At 38.3% G+C, this 15,209-nt stretch overlaps 1 protein-coding gene across 2 annotated transcripts in view; it reads right to left on the bottom strand.

The window, feature by feature from the left end:
- Positions 1-7,525: 7,525 nt before the first annotated feature.
- tara (SERTA domain-containing protein 2 taranis) overlaps positions 7,526-15,209 on the bottom strand; it is a 52,262-nt gene continuing 44,578 nt past the window's right edge. For both annotated transcript variants that reach the window (XM_022061640.2, XM_087348787.1), the window contains exon 2: positions 7,526-14,919. In XM_022061640.2, the coding sequence (XP_021917332.1) occupies positions 13,357-14,919 (1,563 nt within the window). In that variant the 3' untranslated portion in view covers positions 7,526-13,356. The remainder of the gene's footprint in view (positions 14,920-15,209) is intronic.

Raw genomic sequence — 15,209 nt, forward strand, 5'->3', positions numbered from 1 at the left:
TGTGATAAACACAGGAAGAAGAATACTTTAATCAGAAAGGTAATTTTTTTATTGTTATTCACATGGTTATGGGGTATAAATAATTCTGTTAAAATACAAGAGCATTCCTTTAAACAATATTCAGATAATACTCAATAAAATACATTTGTTTTGTGAGTCTTAGAAAATGTATCTGAAACATTACATATTAAAATTTATCATCCTTCCATTTTTGTACAGAACTGAAGTGGTTCTGAACATAGGAAATTTCTCTTGTTAAGGCAAAGGTAAATTTTTGTCCCTTTTGTAAGCCAGTGGGATCTGTTGGTACCACTGAGTACTATTAAATTTATGTCTTGGAGTATCCTAGAAATACATTCTTCTGACAATTATTCTTTGTAGCTTTTCTCTTTATATTGGTCACTGTTGAGTTGAGAATTACCAGAGTATGCAAGTGTTTCATATTTTATTGTACCTGTACAGAAGTGTTTATGTATATAAAGGTAAGGCACATTTACATGTCTGTTCTAATACAAATGGCTACTTTTTTCGTGTACTGTCCATTTTCTGATTCCAGCTTTATATTAATAATGAAAATTGTGGCTATATACAATTAGGCAAATATTTATACTGAATTTGAAGGAGGAAGGTATTTAGCAATATTCTTATTCGTCGTCTTACAGTGAATGTGACCTTGACAAGGAAGTAGCAGGGGAACTTTGCATGCAGAAGTGTCTCATGTACACGCAGATGAAGAAAGGGGAATTGTAGTGATACAAAATGATTTGGATGAAACCTTAATGTATATTGTACGAAGGGAAAGTGATTTTCCACGTGTTAAATTGGAATGTAATTGGTAAGGTGACGACCAACAAGGTAATGAAGTTTATATACCTGATCTCTTCACAGAAGACATTGAAGAAAATAGAATGAGCTATTGTTGATCTCCAAAAATAGCTGAAAGCTTTTTGTATGTCTCCAGTTATTACGGGTGTCCTTTATTTGTCCTAGTTGGAATATTTTTGGAGTAGTGATCATGTCCTTTGCGTGTCGGCAGTAATGATTGGAGCAAAATTCAAGAATGTACGTTGCAATTAAGTGCAAAGCATTACCCATGGGAAATGACAGGCTTCGCTGGTATGCCAAGTGACGATCTGAGATACGTCATTCCTTGCTGTTGATGATTCATGTTGCTGTACAGACGAAGGTCATCCTTGGGACAGGACATTCCTCGTATTCCAGTGAATAAGGTCTGGTGCTTGGCTGACTTCAATATGGGTTACATTTTGATTCCGAGTTTGAAACTGGCAGGAAGGAAATAAGGATGGTCATGCCTTTTCTTGAGGTAAAAGGGTTGTTGGTCGAAACATGACAAGGGCATTTTTTATTCTGCTTGCGTAAGGTTTCACAATTTTTAATATTTCATTTTCTCAGACTTCGGATAAAATTTTATTTTTTTTGATACTGGTAAAAACCAAACTTGATATATGATGAGTAAAACAGATTTATCTCAAAGTTACTTAAAGGTTGTCAGTGCCTGGTTTGAGTGAATGTTTTACTAATATCTGTTAGCTAATTGCCTTAAATAATTACTTTATATGTAGATAATGACTGCCGTGCTCTTGAAGAGGAAATTTTATGAATCAAAAGATTCATCGCAGCTGTCAAATGACAGGACTTTCTACAATCCCAAGGTGATTAATACAGCTGAATGGAAAACAATGATGGATCAACAAGTCGAATGTTTTGCCCAAACATAATTTCCGAGTACGATATAATCGTGGATGATATTGATCATTGTCATTGAAGAAGGGAATATTTCCTCATTGATCGGGCAATTGTAAATGCATCACCAAATGGAGGGTGCACGAGATAGTGTAATTATGTAGAAATGTTTGGTTTTAAAAATTCCTTGAAAATTTAAATTTCTGACCCATGAACACCAATTTCATTCATATATATCATACGTATTTTTGTTTTCTATACACTGCTTTATAAAATGAGTATTAACATCGAAGAGTTTAGTAGCATTTCCAAAATTTTATGCACAGAATAAAAATACGTGTTTTTTTGGAATTATACAGGTGGTTCAGGTGTATTATGGCATGTCAATAAACCATCTAAAATAATTACAAATGTTTTGGCCATGAAAGGGATAATTAATCACCACATCCTGAAGATGAAGACGGAGGTGAGTGATAGTCTTCAAATCCTGGCCCCTGATTGCCAAAAACGCTGGAACGCAGTAGACCACGTGTTTTAGACTTGTTTCTGTATCACAGACTCTTTCGTAGTTATTGTTAATGAGTGTTCAATGATTCTGTGTGCTGACTGTTTTTTGTTCTGATAATGATAATGAGCAAAGAAAGTGTATCATAGTTTCGGCAAATTACTTTTTCTAAATTGTAAAAAAAATCACGAATGGGTTTTCTCCTGATGTAAATTTACTTTTCATTTGTTTATATTGTTATGTGTTAAAAAAACTATTCTGAGTTTTCCCCCCTTGCGCAGACTCACGAGCCGCCACTGCCCGGTGCCCCAGTGTAAAACAATTCCTTGCACTTGGAATGTTGAAGCACAGATGGTGGAATGGAGCGAGCAGGTGCCCTGCGTGGAGTATTGTAGTCACAGCAAAATTATGATTTTTGAAACCAATCGAATTACAAGGTGCTACCCAAAAGTTCAGGGAATTTGCCCATAAAAAAGAATCGCTTATCATAACTCGTAGTTTCCACCGTCTCCTTCGAAGTAGTTCCTTTGGGCATGAATACAGCGATCCCAACTTTTTTCCCATGATTCCACGCATCCCTGGCTGGATCTCCTCAATTGTGTCAAAACGACGGCCTTTCAATCGAAATTTCATTTTGGGGAACAGGAAAAAGTCGCAAGTGGGGGCGAGGTCAGGCGAATAGGGTGGGTGGGAAATCACTAGAAGCCAAAAACTGCCGAACAACGAGCGATGTGTGGACGGGCTCGTTGTCGTGGTGGAGAACCCGAACGTTGTTCTCCCACTTTTCCGGACGTCTGCACCTAAAGCTCTCCCGTAACCGCTTCAAAACTTCACAATAAAACTTCCCGTTGACAGTTTGACCTGGGGGGAGGGCAAATTACTTGTAGACAATGCCTTAGATGTAAAAAAAGATCAACATAGACTTCACATTGCTGCAAACTTGACGTCCTTTTCATCATAAAAGTACTTATTATGCCGGAATCTTAATATTCACTACTTCCACTTAGAACTTGTCATGATATTGAAGTATATTTAAGGTGGAACTTAAAGATTATCTTTTATTTCACTCCTACTCCATAGAAGAAATTTCTTCAGTTAAAAACGTAAACATTGTCAATATTCAGGGTGGGTGGGAAGTAAGTAGGCAGCTTTGCATTGTAAATATAGAGGTTATAACCATTTCTGAATGCCTACTTACTTCCCATCCACTCTGTATATTCAAAAAGCTCTAATATCCATGTAGTTGGCCTGTATTTTATTTCTACAAAGTGTTGGTACTCATACCATGGCATTTTACACACCCTTGACTTGTACGATGATGGGACTATAGGATGGAAATACATTCTAATCTGTTGTACTATACTAATTACAGAAGCCAACGAGTGACCAACATCGCCTACGAGCGCGTTCAACTATCTGCTTATCCACGACAATGCTTATCGAGTGTAAAGAAATCATTCCATTCTGTATGTTCTTTATACGCCTTGTATATTTTTCTACTAAATTTTGTTGCTGTACCTGTCTGCTGAGGTAAACGATTAATCGATCCTACGAACAACGTCTGTGCATGCAAACTAAAGAAAAACAGGCACTTGAGCATTTTCTTCCGAGAGCAGGCTTAATTTAATTAAAAATCTGATTCCACTTTGTCATAAATAAAATCAAGGTCTGGAAATTATTACATTTTTTTTATAAAAAGCTGGCACATTGAAACATTAATACTTTTAATGATAGCGCCGAAAGCTGATGATATGTGGTGGTTTACGGCTGTGCTGCCTGTCGCGTGTTATTTTGTAGTTAATTGTGGTGGTGTGTGGTTGTCTGTGCTGGGTGTTTATGTGACAGTGTATTATGTGCTTTGAATTTCCATCGGCTGTTTCGGTAAGTCTGTTATTGTTTCTTTAAGTAGATCAATTATTCGCTGTGTACATTATTGCGCCAGTGAATTTGAATATCCCGTCAAGGTTAAGCAGATATTGCAGGCTACTGATAAGATGTTGCTGGTATTCAGCGGCGGTCTGGTGATTTAGAGTATATAGTGCAGCTTGCAGTTTTATGATCACCAAGGAGCCTTGATATAGGATCATTCCATGTTAAATTAACACGTGGACTACCTTCGAACTCAAAATTTGTAAGCCTCCAGAGTCTGATGAGTGAGTGAAAAGTTTTTCCTCACTGTGTCATTTAGTTCCAAAGTTACGTTGTGTTTAGAAGCAATGACAGGTTATACAGACGTTTCTGTTCGCAATTTGGTTTAAAGATTGCTGTAAACTACATACATAATAAAGCATTAAGAAGAAAAGAGAAACCTGTTAGGTTTAATCATTAAAATATTTAAATAAGTTTTTCATTTAAGTAACAACTGAAAGAGTAGCTTTACGTGAAGTCTCGTTTCAAGTATCTTACTGGCGCAACAGAATTTATTTTCACTTATAACGTGTGTGTGTGTGAATCATTGAAGTTTCTGAACCCATTTTGAAGTTGGAACCCACAAAATGTCAGGTGGTGATAAATACATTAAAGATTTATTGGGTTCATTTGTGACACACATACAAACCACCACTTTCTGTCATTCGCAAGTTACAATTCCTCTTTTGTCTTCCATTTGATAATCTTCATCTTGCAATAGTTTACGGTGTTGAAAAAAGTGACTTGAGAAAAGTCACTGGAAAATTGCACAGTTTTTTTCCAGAGTTGATGTAAGTTATCATCCGTTGTCTGTAGGTTACATTGCGTCGTTGTCTTCACATCTCTGTTTAATTTTTTTTATCAGGTTCTCAGTCGCTGGACATATCTCTCAGTCTCCCTGGTAGGTACATCACAATTCTCGACAAACATAAGTTTTTCCATAAGTTTGCTTTCCAGCTGAATCACACAATTTTTCTCCTGAAATCATAAGTTTCACATTCTTATGAATTGTAAATAAATTGCATATATATACCACTCACTGCAGCAAAATTGTTTTTGTTTTTTTTGGTCATAAACCTGCAAAGTTTGAAAATCCTGGCAAGTTATAAGGATTCTGTTCCTTAAAACTTTAACTAGGTTAGGTTAGGTTACATAGATCAGTCATTTCTGAAAATGAAACTTGGGTCTTTTTGTCCCTTGAATGATCCTGCTGACTTCATCAGACACAACACAAAATTGTTTTAACATTTTAGCTGTTGCAGGAGGCAGCATTTACCTGGGTTTACATTTGGGCTTAACAGAATTTCTTTCTCAGCCGCTAGATCCTTGGGAATCCAAACCGTGTAATCGGAGGCTTTGAACTCTTGGTATTAGCAGTTTTAGTTATTAAAGTGTCTAGGACTTTTTGAACATTATCAGTTTTCAAATTTCTTTTAAAAAATGTTTTGTAATGAGGAAGTTGCCTTGGTTGCTTTTCAGATTAAATTATTAATTAATGTATTTGGATTCTTTGAGTCTACTTTCATTATGTAAGATTTGAGTTTTTCACAGCGGTGAGTATGAAGAGTTCTGTCTTCTGGGTTGTTGCGCTGTGTAGTCTGGTAGATCGCCCTGATGACGGAGGCAGTATGACCTCCGAAACGTCGGTTAACATCGACCAGACTACACAGCGCAACGACCCAGAAGGCAGAAATCTTCTACTTTCATTACTTCACATGGAAAATTGAACCTTATTGCGTCACGGCATCTGTACGCTGCTCCAACATTTGAACAAATACACAACAAAAAATAATGAATTTAATTTGTGCCTACTCCATGTCTGTACTTTGCATTTTGCTGCCACTGACAAACAACAAAATGCCCATCAAATTTTAAGTTGTGGGAGCAACGTTTTGTATGGCGATAAGATTTTGTGGGGGGTTGCAGCTTTTTTTGTCTTGGTCACTGTTTTGTATGTGTAAAATATGAATATCAATAACATAAAACATGTGCAACCTTAGTTCTTTAGATGTTTCAACTTCATTAACAATTATAGATCGATAGTGGTGATGTTGAACTTCAGAACTGAGAGTTGAGGTTAATATCTATCATGGAATCATGCCTATAAAACAAATTACCAAAATTGCATTATTTATGTAGATGAAAGCATTTAAACATAACTGCATTAAGTAAAGTCCTTTTTGAGAACACAGTGGTCACCCAGTTACCCTTTTTCGACCTTCATACAATGTTCACAAGAGCCCACCACTAGCCCCTGTGCTGTGCCGGATGAATCCAGTTCATATCATGTTTGTTCAAAATTCATTTTTAAATAATTCTCTCCTCTGCCAAAAATCTAACAAGTTATATCTTTTCCCCTTTTTCTAACCAAAAATCTGACCAATTCTCATCTCTCGCCAATGCTACTAGTCCCACCCGTGCCGCTCTTTCATTTCATCGACCTAATATTTAGCGAAGCCTACAAATTATGTGGCTTATGAAATTTAATTCAGCGTGCTGCTATTTTCTCCTTCGTAGGTCCAAATATTTCACTCAGCAAACTGTTCTTGATCACCTTTGGTCTGTGTCCGTCCCCTAACGTGGAAGACCGAACTTCAAAGCTTCTTGTACACACAAAACAACATTTTAATCTTTAAATTTTAAGTAAATGGGATGATAAAAGTCTGAACTGAACAGTAAACATTCCCAAAACTCTCTCTCAATTCTGTCGTAACTCTAATTTTACTTTTTTACTGTTAAACAAGTTTTGAGCATTGATACATCTTTTAAGGAATCGTTAAGTTATTTTCATATTATCTCGTCCATTGTTTGGTGGCAATACATGAACATGTGTTTAAAGTGTTTACTTCTGGAGCGTCCATGTTCCTGTTTTGTTTTTACTCATATTAACTTCAGAGGGCAAAATGCCCATTTAGGTACAGTCCCTCGATTTCCAAGAAAAGGCAATAAAGCATCTCCTTGTTTCAAGCCACTTGAATTTGGAGTCACTTAACCATATTAATTATTTAACTTAACATTTTCACGGGTATACTAAATTCAGTGGGGAAAAAAAAATTATACGATACTTCTCTCCCGAGTTCATTGCCGTTCTTGAAGTCTACATATGGCGAAGTACTGTCCATTTTATCCTCCATTATCTGACAAATGCAGAATATTGTTTAGTTCTCAATGTTCTTGTTTATGTTGTGTGCAGAAAAGAGAAAGAAAAAACAAACAAACAAACCAACCTACTGATTAGATACAAGAAGATAATGTAGAAGTCGATCAATCCCAATTCTTTTAGTTATTCCTTAGTTACCAGATAAGACTCAAAATTTCCTATACCTAATATTAATTTAAAAAAACAAAACAAATTAAGCAGAATATTATGAAGGAAAGGAGGATGGAAAGTTATAAAAAAAGTATACCTTATTATTTTGGAAACCATTGTTTATTGCTCATTGCTTTTGTTTCTGGTTCTGTACAAGGACGTAATATGTATCTATTCACAGTGTTTGAATAAATACATCTACCTAGTTCAATATAAACTATTAATTATTATTATTATAAAGCACAGTATCATTTACGTTAGTTGCCGCTCTCCCTAATCCAATAAAATATCTTTGGCTTTGAAAATATACAAACGTTTTTGTACATTAATGCCATTGTTTCTTTCACATCCTGTCATTGGAATCTACACTTGAGTTGGAAAAAAGATCAGATTTATATAATTTCGGATCAAATTTTAGCTGAAAGCACCAGCAGTTCTATTCTAGAAAATATTTAACCGTGAATTAATTAAATGACAAATCAGGAATGCAAACTAAATGTTTGGATTTATGGGCCCTTAAAAAAACTGCAATAATTCACAATGCAAAAGTTTTAAAAAAGTTATTTATTTTTAACTAATGTCCAGTCTCTCTTATCTGAGCACAAACTACACGCGTGCATATATTAATAAGTAAAATGGAAGCTATGACGAGGCGTGCGCACGTTTCCCACATGCCACGAAGGGCCGCCATCTCGTAACCGCTTACAAACTCAAGAGTGTAAGAAATGCAAATTTAAATTTTATCATAACTGGTTGATGTCACATGATAAAATAAGAAAATGTAAGTGCTCGTTGTTTGCATCCCTGACATGTAAAGATTGCCAACATGAATTTCAAAAAGTTAATTTCAAGAACAGGATGGCCCTTAACCAGGATACCATTAATAGAAAGGGTATTCAGAAACACAACAAACAGATAGGCCAGGGCAGCTTATGTGACATTTCCGTTGAGGCTGAAGAATTACTCCGTGCTTCTAAAACATTTGGTGTTCGTCCACGTGTATGACACAGTTGTACTTCGGCAAATCATCAGATTTTAATGCTTCAAAAAAACAGCTAAAAACTTTTAATTTATTATTTATTTCTATACGATTTTTCAAGCAGCCTCAACAAGATTGGTCACGATATAAAAATCGATCAACTTTAACCAGTTCATTTTTAGCTTTTCAATATAAAAAGGACATGAAAATAACAATTTTTTCCCCATACATTAGCACTAATGATTGTACATTATTGTTCCATAATTTGAATCTGGTCAGGTGTGGCATCAGCATGACCAAATTGCAATTGAAAAAAATATCAAACGCAGTTTGGTCACGAATTTCACACATAGGAAATAGTAATTACTAGATTTGCCTAGACATCACATGTATAGCAAAAAGTACTGTAGATGTTTGATGATGTACAACATTGTAACACAGGGTTCCATTCCTTCATCAATCACGCAACTTCATTTTATTTGTTAAATCTGCAAAATGGCAGCCAATGAAATCTGTCCAATTTCATTTCTGACAGATTTACAGGGATAATAGTTTAATGGTTTGATGAATTTTTAAGACTCGTCAACACCTTGAAGCAATACTGATCAAATAAAACTGGTAGCATGTTATGTTGTTTAACTTCGTACCATTTAGAATACGGCCTACCGCGTACATCAATGATAAATGGCATTTCATTCGCGCAAGACCAGATTTTTCACAACAGCTGTGAAGTACAGATGACAGTTTGGAAGATAACGAACCAATTAAGCACTGACAGCAATTATAATCCGAGAGTTTTCGTTCATCTGAAATATTGTTAACAATTTGAGTTGGATGTGGACTATACTCATTGCATTCTCATCACTTACTCTTATACGGTTACAGAGTTTTATTTTTTTTTTACATATTAACTAACATTAGCAGCCAATGTGTTAGATGTAACAGAATTGTACATAATATCACAGCACAATAATTTTCAAATTGTCCAGCAGAGGTCACTGGCAATGCTGCATTGACCATGTCTTTTCTCCAGTGAATATCACAACCAATTACTTTGGCCATCTCAGAGCTTAGTTTAAAGCGGCCCGTCCACGTATGAGTCCGACTCGGCTTGGGTTCCATCGAGCCAGACTCGTCTGTGGGTGGGGTGTCACGAGCCGAGTCTGCCACGCGTGCGTGGTGAAATATATCCGAGCCCGGCTCACGAGTCGAGCTCGCCGAGAAAGACTCGTATGTGGATGGGCCGCTTAAGAGACAGGATCATAATGTTTCGACACGTAATCTGTCTCTTCTTTTCTTTGCCTGAATGTAAAAATGGAACAAGGTTTGAGATCACATAAAAATTAAGCTATTTGTAAATGATTACTCCAAGTCCCACGAAGATATTTCATACTGTATCATATGTGCCCGCTCGACTACCTGTGTGGCGATTAATTTTCTATTTTGCTGGAGAAGCAGACTGGTCTGCAGTGAAGCACAGCTTGTGGCCGACACATCGTGAAACATTCATAATGGTATCCTGAGCTACACAGATCAGCTACTTGTAAAATTGTGACATTTTTTAATTATAATATATAATATTTAATACTCTATGATTCATTAAGTGACAGCCAAAAGGACACTTGTAGCATTGATGACAACGTAAGTTTCCTGAATCAACCACAATGGCCACCCTCAGTGGAACATTATCGGACTAGACTTTGTATGATAATCAAAATATTAATATTGTTATATAATTATTATATTTATTGGGAAGCTTCCTCCTGAATGATTTCAAAATATATTTATATAGATATATATGATTTTTTCTTACTATGTACATTATACAATCCCTTCATATATGTTATTTACAGTGGGAGATCCAGGGGACAGAGTATCAATTTTAAGTAATGTCCTTGTGGCTATCAAAACCATAATATAAAGGAATACCTCTTGTTTATTTTACAAAATACCTACTTTACACCTACTCACTTCACAGCGAGTATTATATACACTGAAGGCTCAGCAGATAGACGAACGGGCTGGGACGTCTGCCTAAACATGTGTAATTAGGCTGATTACATCTCTGTCATGCGTGCGCACACACGCATCCACGCAGAGTTCTAAACAAAACTTCTTGTTTTCACTTTAGATTCAAGACTGTAAGAATCCCATACCTTCTCTGTTGAACCTTCAGGTGGCGAAGATTTCATACTGTTTAGAACAATTTAAATTTAAGCCTACAAGAATCTCGTACCTTCCCCGAGAAGTTTACGATCTCATAACAGATGCCTTCCTCCACGTTATCAACCAGCTTCACTGACTGCCATCTCGTAGCCTATTCTTAATCACGTTAATGAAGAAGCTATGGGAAAACAAAGAAATCACAAATAACTCGTCATTTCTTTGAAAAATATATAACACTCCAGGTGTTCCTTCATCACAGTATTGTGGTAGAATTGATCTGTTACGACTGAAACGCCGAGGTTATTCAGAGATATTATTTATGTACTGCATACCGATAAATTTAGTCGGATAATTAAAACATTACAGATACGTCGAATGTCGTAATCCACTATTTGCAATATTGTTAAACGTAATGAATCTCATTCTGGTGTCAGGAAAGAGGTAACCAACCTATTTCAATTAAAAAATATAAGTCATACGTTGAGATCATGACATTTACCTATTTCAGTGAAAAAGCACTTAAATATACAATTCTGAAAATATGTTTCCATTATTATTCTGGAGTACAGCAGGAAGAGAATGTAAATTTGTGTTATTTTGAGAAAACTTGGTGGTGGCAAGCCGTGTCGAAATTGTAACCATTAGTTTCATCATATTACTGCGCCAAGAGACGTTCATCGGATGTAATATTTTCACACAAGTATGAATTTTCCCTCATTTGAAAAAAAAATTCAAACACATCAGTAGTCAGTTTACAAAAAAAATAAATTAATCTGAAGGAAGCACGTGGCCTCTTCACGACTTAAAGATTCGTTGCCAAGCGACGGAAGTCGACAAACTGCGCATCCTTGAATTCTTCCCTCACGTCCCCAAATACTGATGAAAACAATCATTTACATGGCGAGATTGCAGGTTCTCATGGCAATAAACATAAAGATGCCAGTCTTCTGGAATATTGTGCAATGTAGTCTGGTAGAACTTTACCAATGTTTCAGAGGTGCTTGCTGTATCACCCTGATTATGGAGGCAGCAAGCACCTCTGAGATGTCAGTAAATTCCTACACGGTGCAACATCCCAGAAGATGTCAATCTTAAATTGCTAGCCCTACGAAGGAAAAAGTCACTCCGTGCTCGGCCAAATAACAGTAACTGATACCCACTTCTGTGCGACTTAAAATTGGTCTGATCTACATCAGAATTGCTTTGAACTCAGTAAATAATAATATATATTATTCCTAATGTGCTTAGTATACTTTTAGCACGTCGTAATAGATTAATTTGTACGTGAAGATGCCACAATATATAATAAATACTTTTTTTCATGTTCTGGGAAAATGCTGTCATTTACGAAGGACTAATTTAACTTCTTAGTTAAGAATTAAATACAAGTACAAAACTGCGACCGGTACGTGCGACTATAAATTTATGGCACGTCTACATACTGGACCAAAATGATTACACAGATGAACACTCCAGAAAAAGGAAAGTTGTATGTCCTGAACAGTATGAAATGTTCAACGAGTTATGTACAAATGGACACGATTTGTCACTTGGGGTTTCACAACGCCACTCGCAGTGGGCTCAAGGCCTACTTCACGGCAAGGAATAAAACCCTTGTACACACTAGCAACAACTACATGAGCACTTGGTAAAGTTGCCATTCTGCGCACTTTCAAGAAGACATCACTTGAACAATACCAGAAATCAACAGTGAAATCTCTTGGTGCACCTTATGTATCGTCAAAAATATATCCTTTGATTTTTTTAAAAATTGCTGATGTAATTATACAGCAAGGGGAAAGAATGTAATGACTGCAATTATTATAAGATCAAAATCATATATGGCAACAGTCGCTTAAAAATATCCATGGCAACGTAGGACAACTTTATTTCAAGCCCTTAAAAATTCAGTAATAATATTATAAAATAATAATAATAAAGTCATTGAGCATGCTTAGCAATGATTTGAGCAGTACGACGCACTGAAAACTTTAGAGAACATGTGAATGCAACTGACTTTGATTCAGCAATGAAATATGGACCTGACTATGGATACGATGAAGATTTCTGCCTTCTGGGCTGTTGCGCCGTGTAGTCTGGTCGATGTTTACCAGCGTTTCGGAGGTCATACTGCCTCCGTCATCAGGGCGATGAAACGTTGGTTAACATCGACCAGACTACACGGCGCAACAGCCCAGAAGACATAAATCTTCATACTCACCGCCGTGAAAACCTCGAATCTTACGATGGATGTGATGTTTTGAGAACTAGTTACTACGTTGAAGTAAATGTGCAGCAGCATGCTAGAATTTCTTGTAGGCCTACTAAGAATCCAAAATAACAGCAATGAACCATTAGTACATCCCAATACTAATTAAAAAAATACTACGTCTAAATTGCAATTCCTGTGGCTCCTTTCAATGACACCATGTCCTGCTCGTGCAAAGCAATCACTGCAGCATTATTTTTGCGAAGAACAAGTTTCATACAATATTTAAAATATCCACCATATGGTCTCGGACTAAGTAATAACTTTCAGTTCGACTCTTCTACGAAGGACCACGGACTGTCAAGTCGGATTTAAGATTCGCGCGCGTTCTCCGCCTTCAGACAGCCCTTCACAACCTGAGCACATTAAGATCAATAAGCAAAACAACCAACCGGTAACCTCGATGATGTCGGTGGCCAACGTCTTCTTGGACAGATCGCACGCGACCGTCACTGACGAGAGAAGTCAAGACAGGCAACATGTGAAGTCCTCGCCGCCTGTCCTGAACTTTCTCATTACGTTCCAACCAGCACATGCATGATGCTGTCAAGCTCTCCTTCGCCTTGCCGTCCTGAAAACTCGGAGGAAGGGACGGACTTGAGGATGTCGTCGGCACTCAGCGGCGTCAATTTCCAACTTGGAAGGAAGTCATCAAACTCATGACCTAGGTCCATGTCCCCCAGTAGTCCAAGAGAGCCAGAATAATCATTCGGACCTAGCCCCGGCAATGAGGATGACGACGACGACGAGGATTGCGAAGGGGATGAAGGATACAACTCGTTGTTGTTGAGAGGGTCAAGGTCTGACTGACTCGACAGGCTAAGGACAGAACCCCAGTTAATGCCTCGTCCTGACTCTTCATCCCCTACTCCAGAATCAGTTTCATAGCTCGGATGAACGGGGCTGGGAAACGGAGTTGCCCGTCCTGACGTCGAAAGCTCCCTCAAGTTCTGCTCGTACTGAGGGACAATTTCAGGGCAGGGATTCAGAGAACGGTACGCTGCATTGGGTGCAGAATAGTTCATGTTGGCAGCAGGCACTTCAGGGAACTGAGGATGATGGTAGCTGGGGTCTGGATCCACTGCTGGATGAGGTGTTGGGGAGGGCGGTGGTGGCACGGGTGCCTGAACCGTGCCTGTGGCGTTGTTGAAGAAGAATCCTTCCTGCTCCATCTCACGTTCGATGTACCTCAGCGTGTTGCAGATGAGCACAGATCGGTGGAGGCTGGGGTCAGGAAACTGTCTGTACCTACCCAGCTTGCACATGGAGATGTTGAGGACCGCGAGTCGCCTCTGCCTATAGCACGCCGTGTTCGGTCCCTGGTTACACCAGTTAGTCCGACTGCCATCGCAGCACTTTGAGTTTGACGCTACGCTGTGACGACCACTCGCACTGCTTGCGTTACTACTCCTACTACTATTAGCACCACTCACATACCTCGCACTTGAACTACCAAGGTCCAGGTATGACTTTCCATTCTCGTCGCAACGAATTGTCTGCTGGGAACTTGGGTCTTGGCCGTAGTACTCGCTGGCACCCTGCGGTCCCCAATACTGCGAGACGCTCCGCGACTGATAGTGCTGCTGCCTGGAGCCGTACTGTCCTGGCGAACTACTACCAGAAGAATATCCTCCTTGATCTTCAGTTGTTCCATAATAACCCATCGGCTTAAGTTCTACTGCATGAGAGTAACACCCCGATCCCACTTCTGTACTGTCACCACTATAGCGAACACAATGATAACCTCGTCCTGCAGGCAAGTACTTTCCTCCTTTATCCTCATCATCATCTTCATCTTCTTCTTCATCATCATCGTCATCTTCGTCCTCGTCGTCGTCTTCGTCCTCGATGAGATCGGCCTCAGAAGAATTTCCCAGCAGAGTGGATGCCAGGACGGAGCTGGTGCTGTCCACCCTCCAGACGTCCAGGTCGGGCGTTGGGGCCGCATCCACCGCGGCTTCCCGTACGGTCTCTCCAGTGCGGCCAACTTTGGCCGGCTGCAGAACCTGCTGTCCTTTACCGTCGTCCTCGAGTTTACGTTTGCTTGCAGTAACTTGGAGCCCCATCATGGCAGGGCTCTGAAACATGGAAATAATCATCTATAAACTTACTATATTGATAATGAATATTCATTACACATTTCTACAGGGAGAGAGAGAGGAAATTACTTGTCAGTTTTTGATAAATTACTTCCAGGTTGCATGGAGCAAACTCCTCTGTTTTTCTTAGCGAAGTCAAACACACTGACAGAATTGGGAAGATGTGTGCAACCTTTATCATGTCTTATATTGTTATCTACCAACAGAACAGATAAAGATAGATAAAATAGATGTACATCACACGCGGTACAGCAAAATTTTAAAGAACA

The sequence above is a fragment of the Zootermopsis nevadensis genome, unplaced genomic scaffold, assembly GCF_977971745.1.
Source record: "Zootermopsis nevadensis isolate Lab colony 2312 unplaced genomic scaffold, Znev_1.0 Znev_ptg000013l, whole genome shotgun sequence".
Lineage (NCBI taxonomy): Eukaryota > Metazoa > Arthropoda > Insecta > Blattodea > Termopsidae > Zootermopsis > Zootermopsis nevadensis.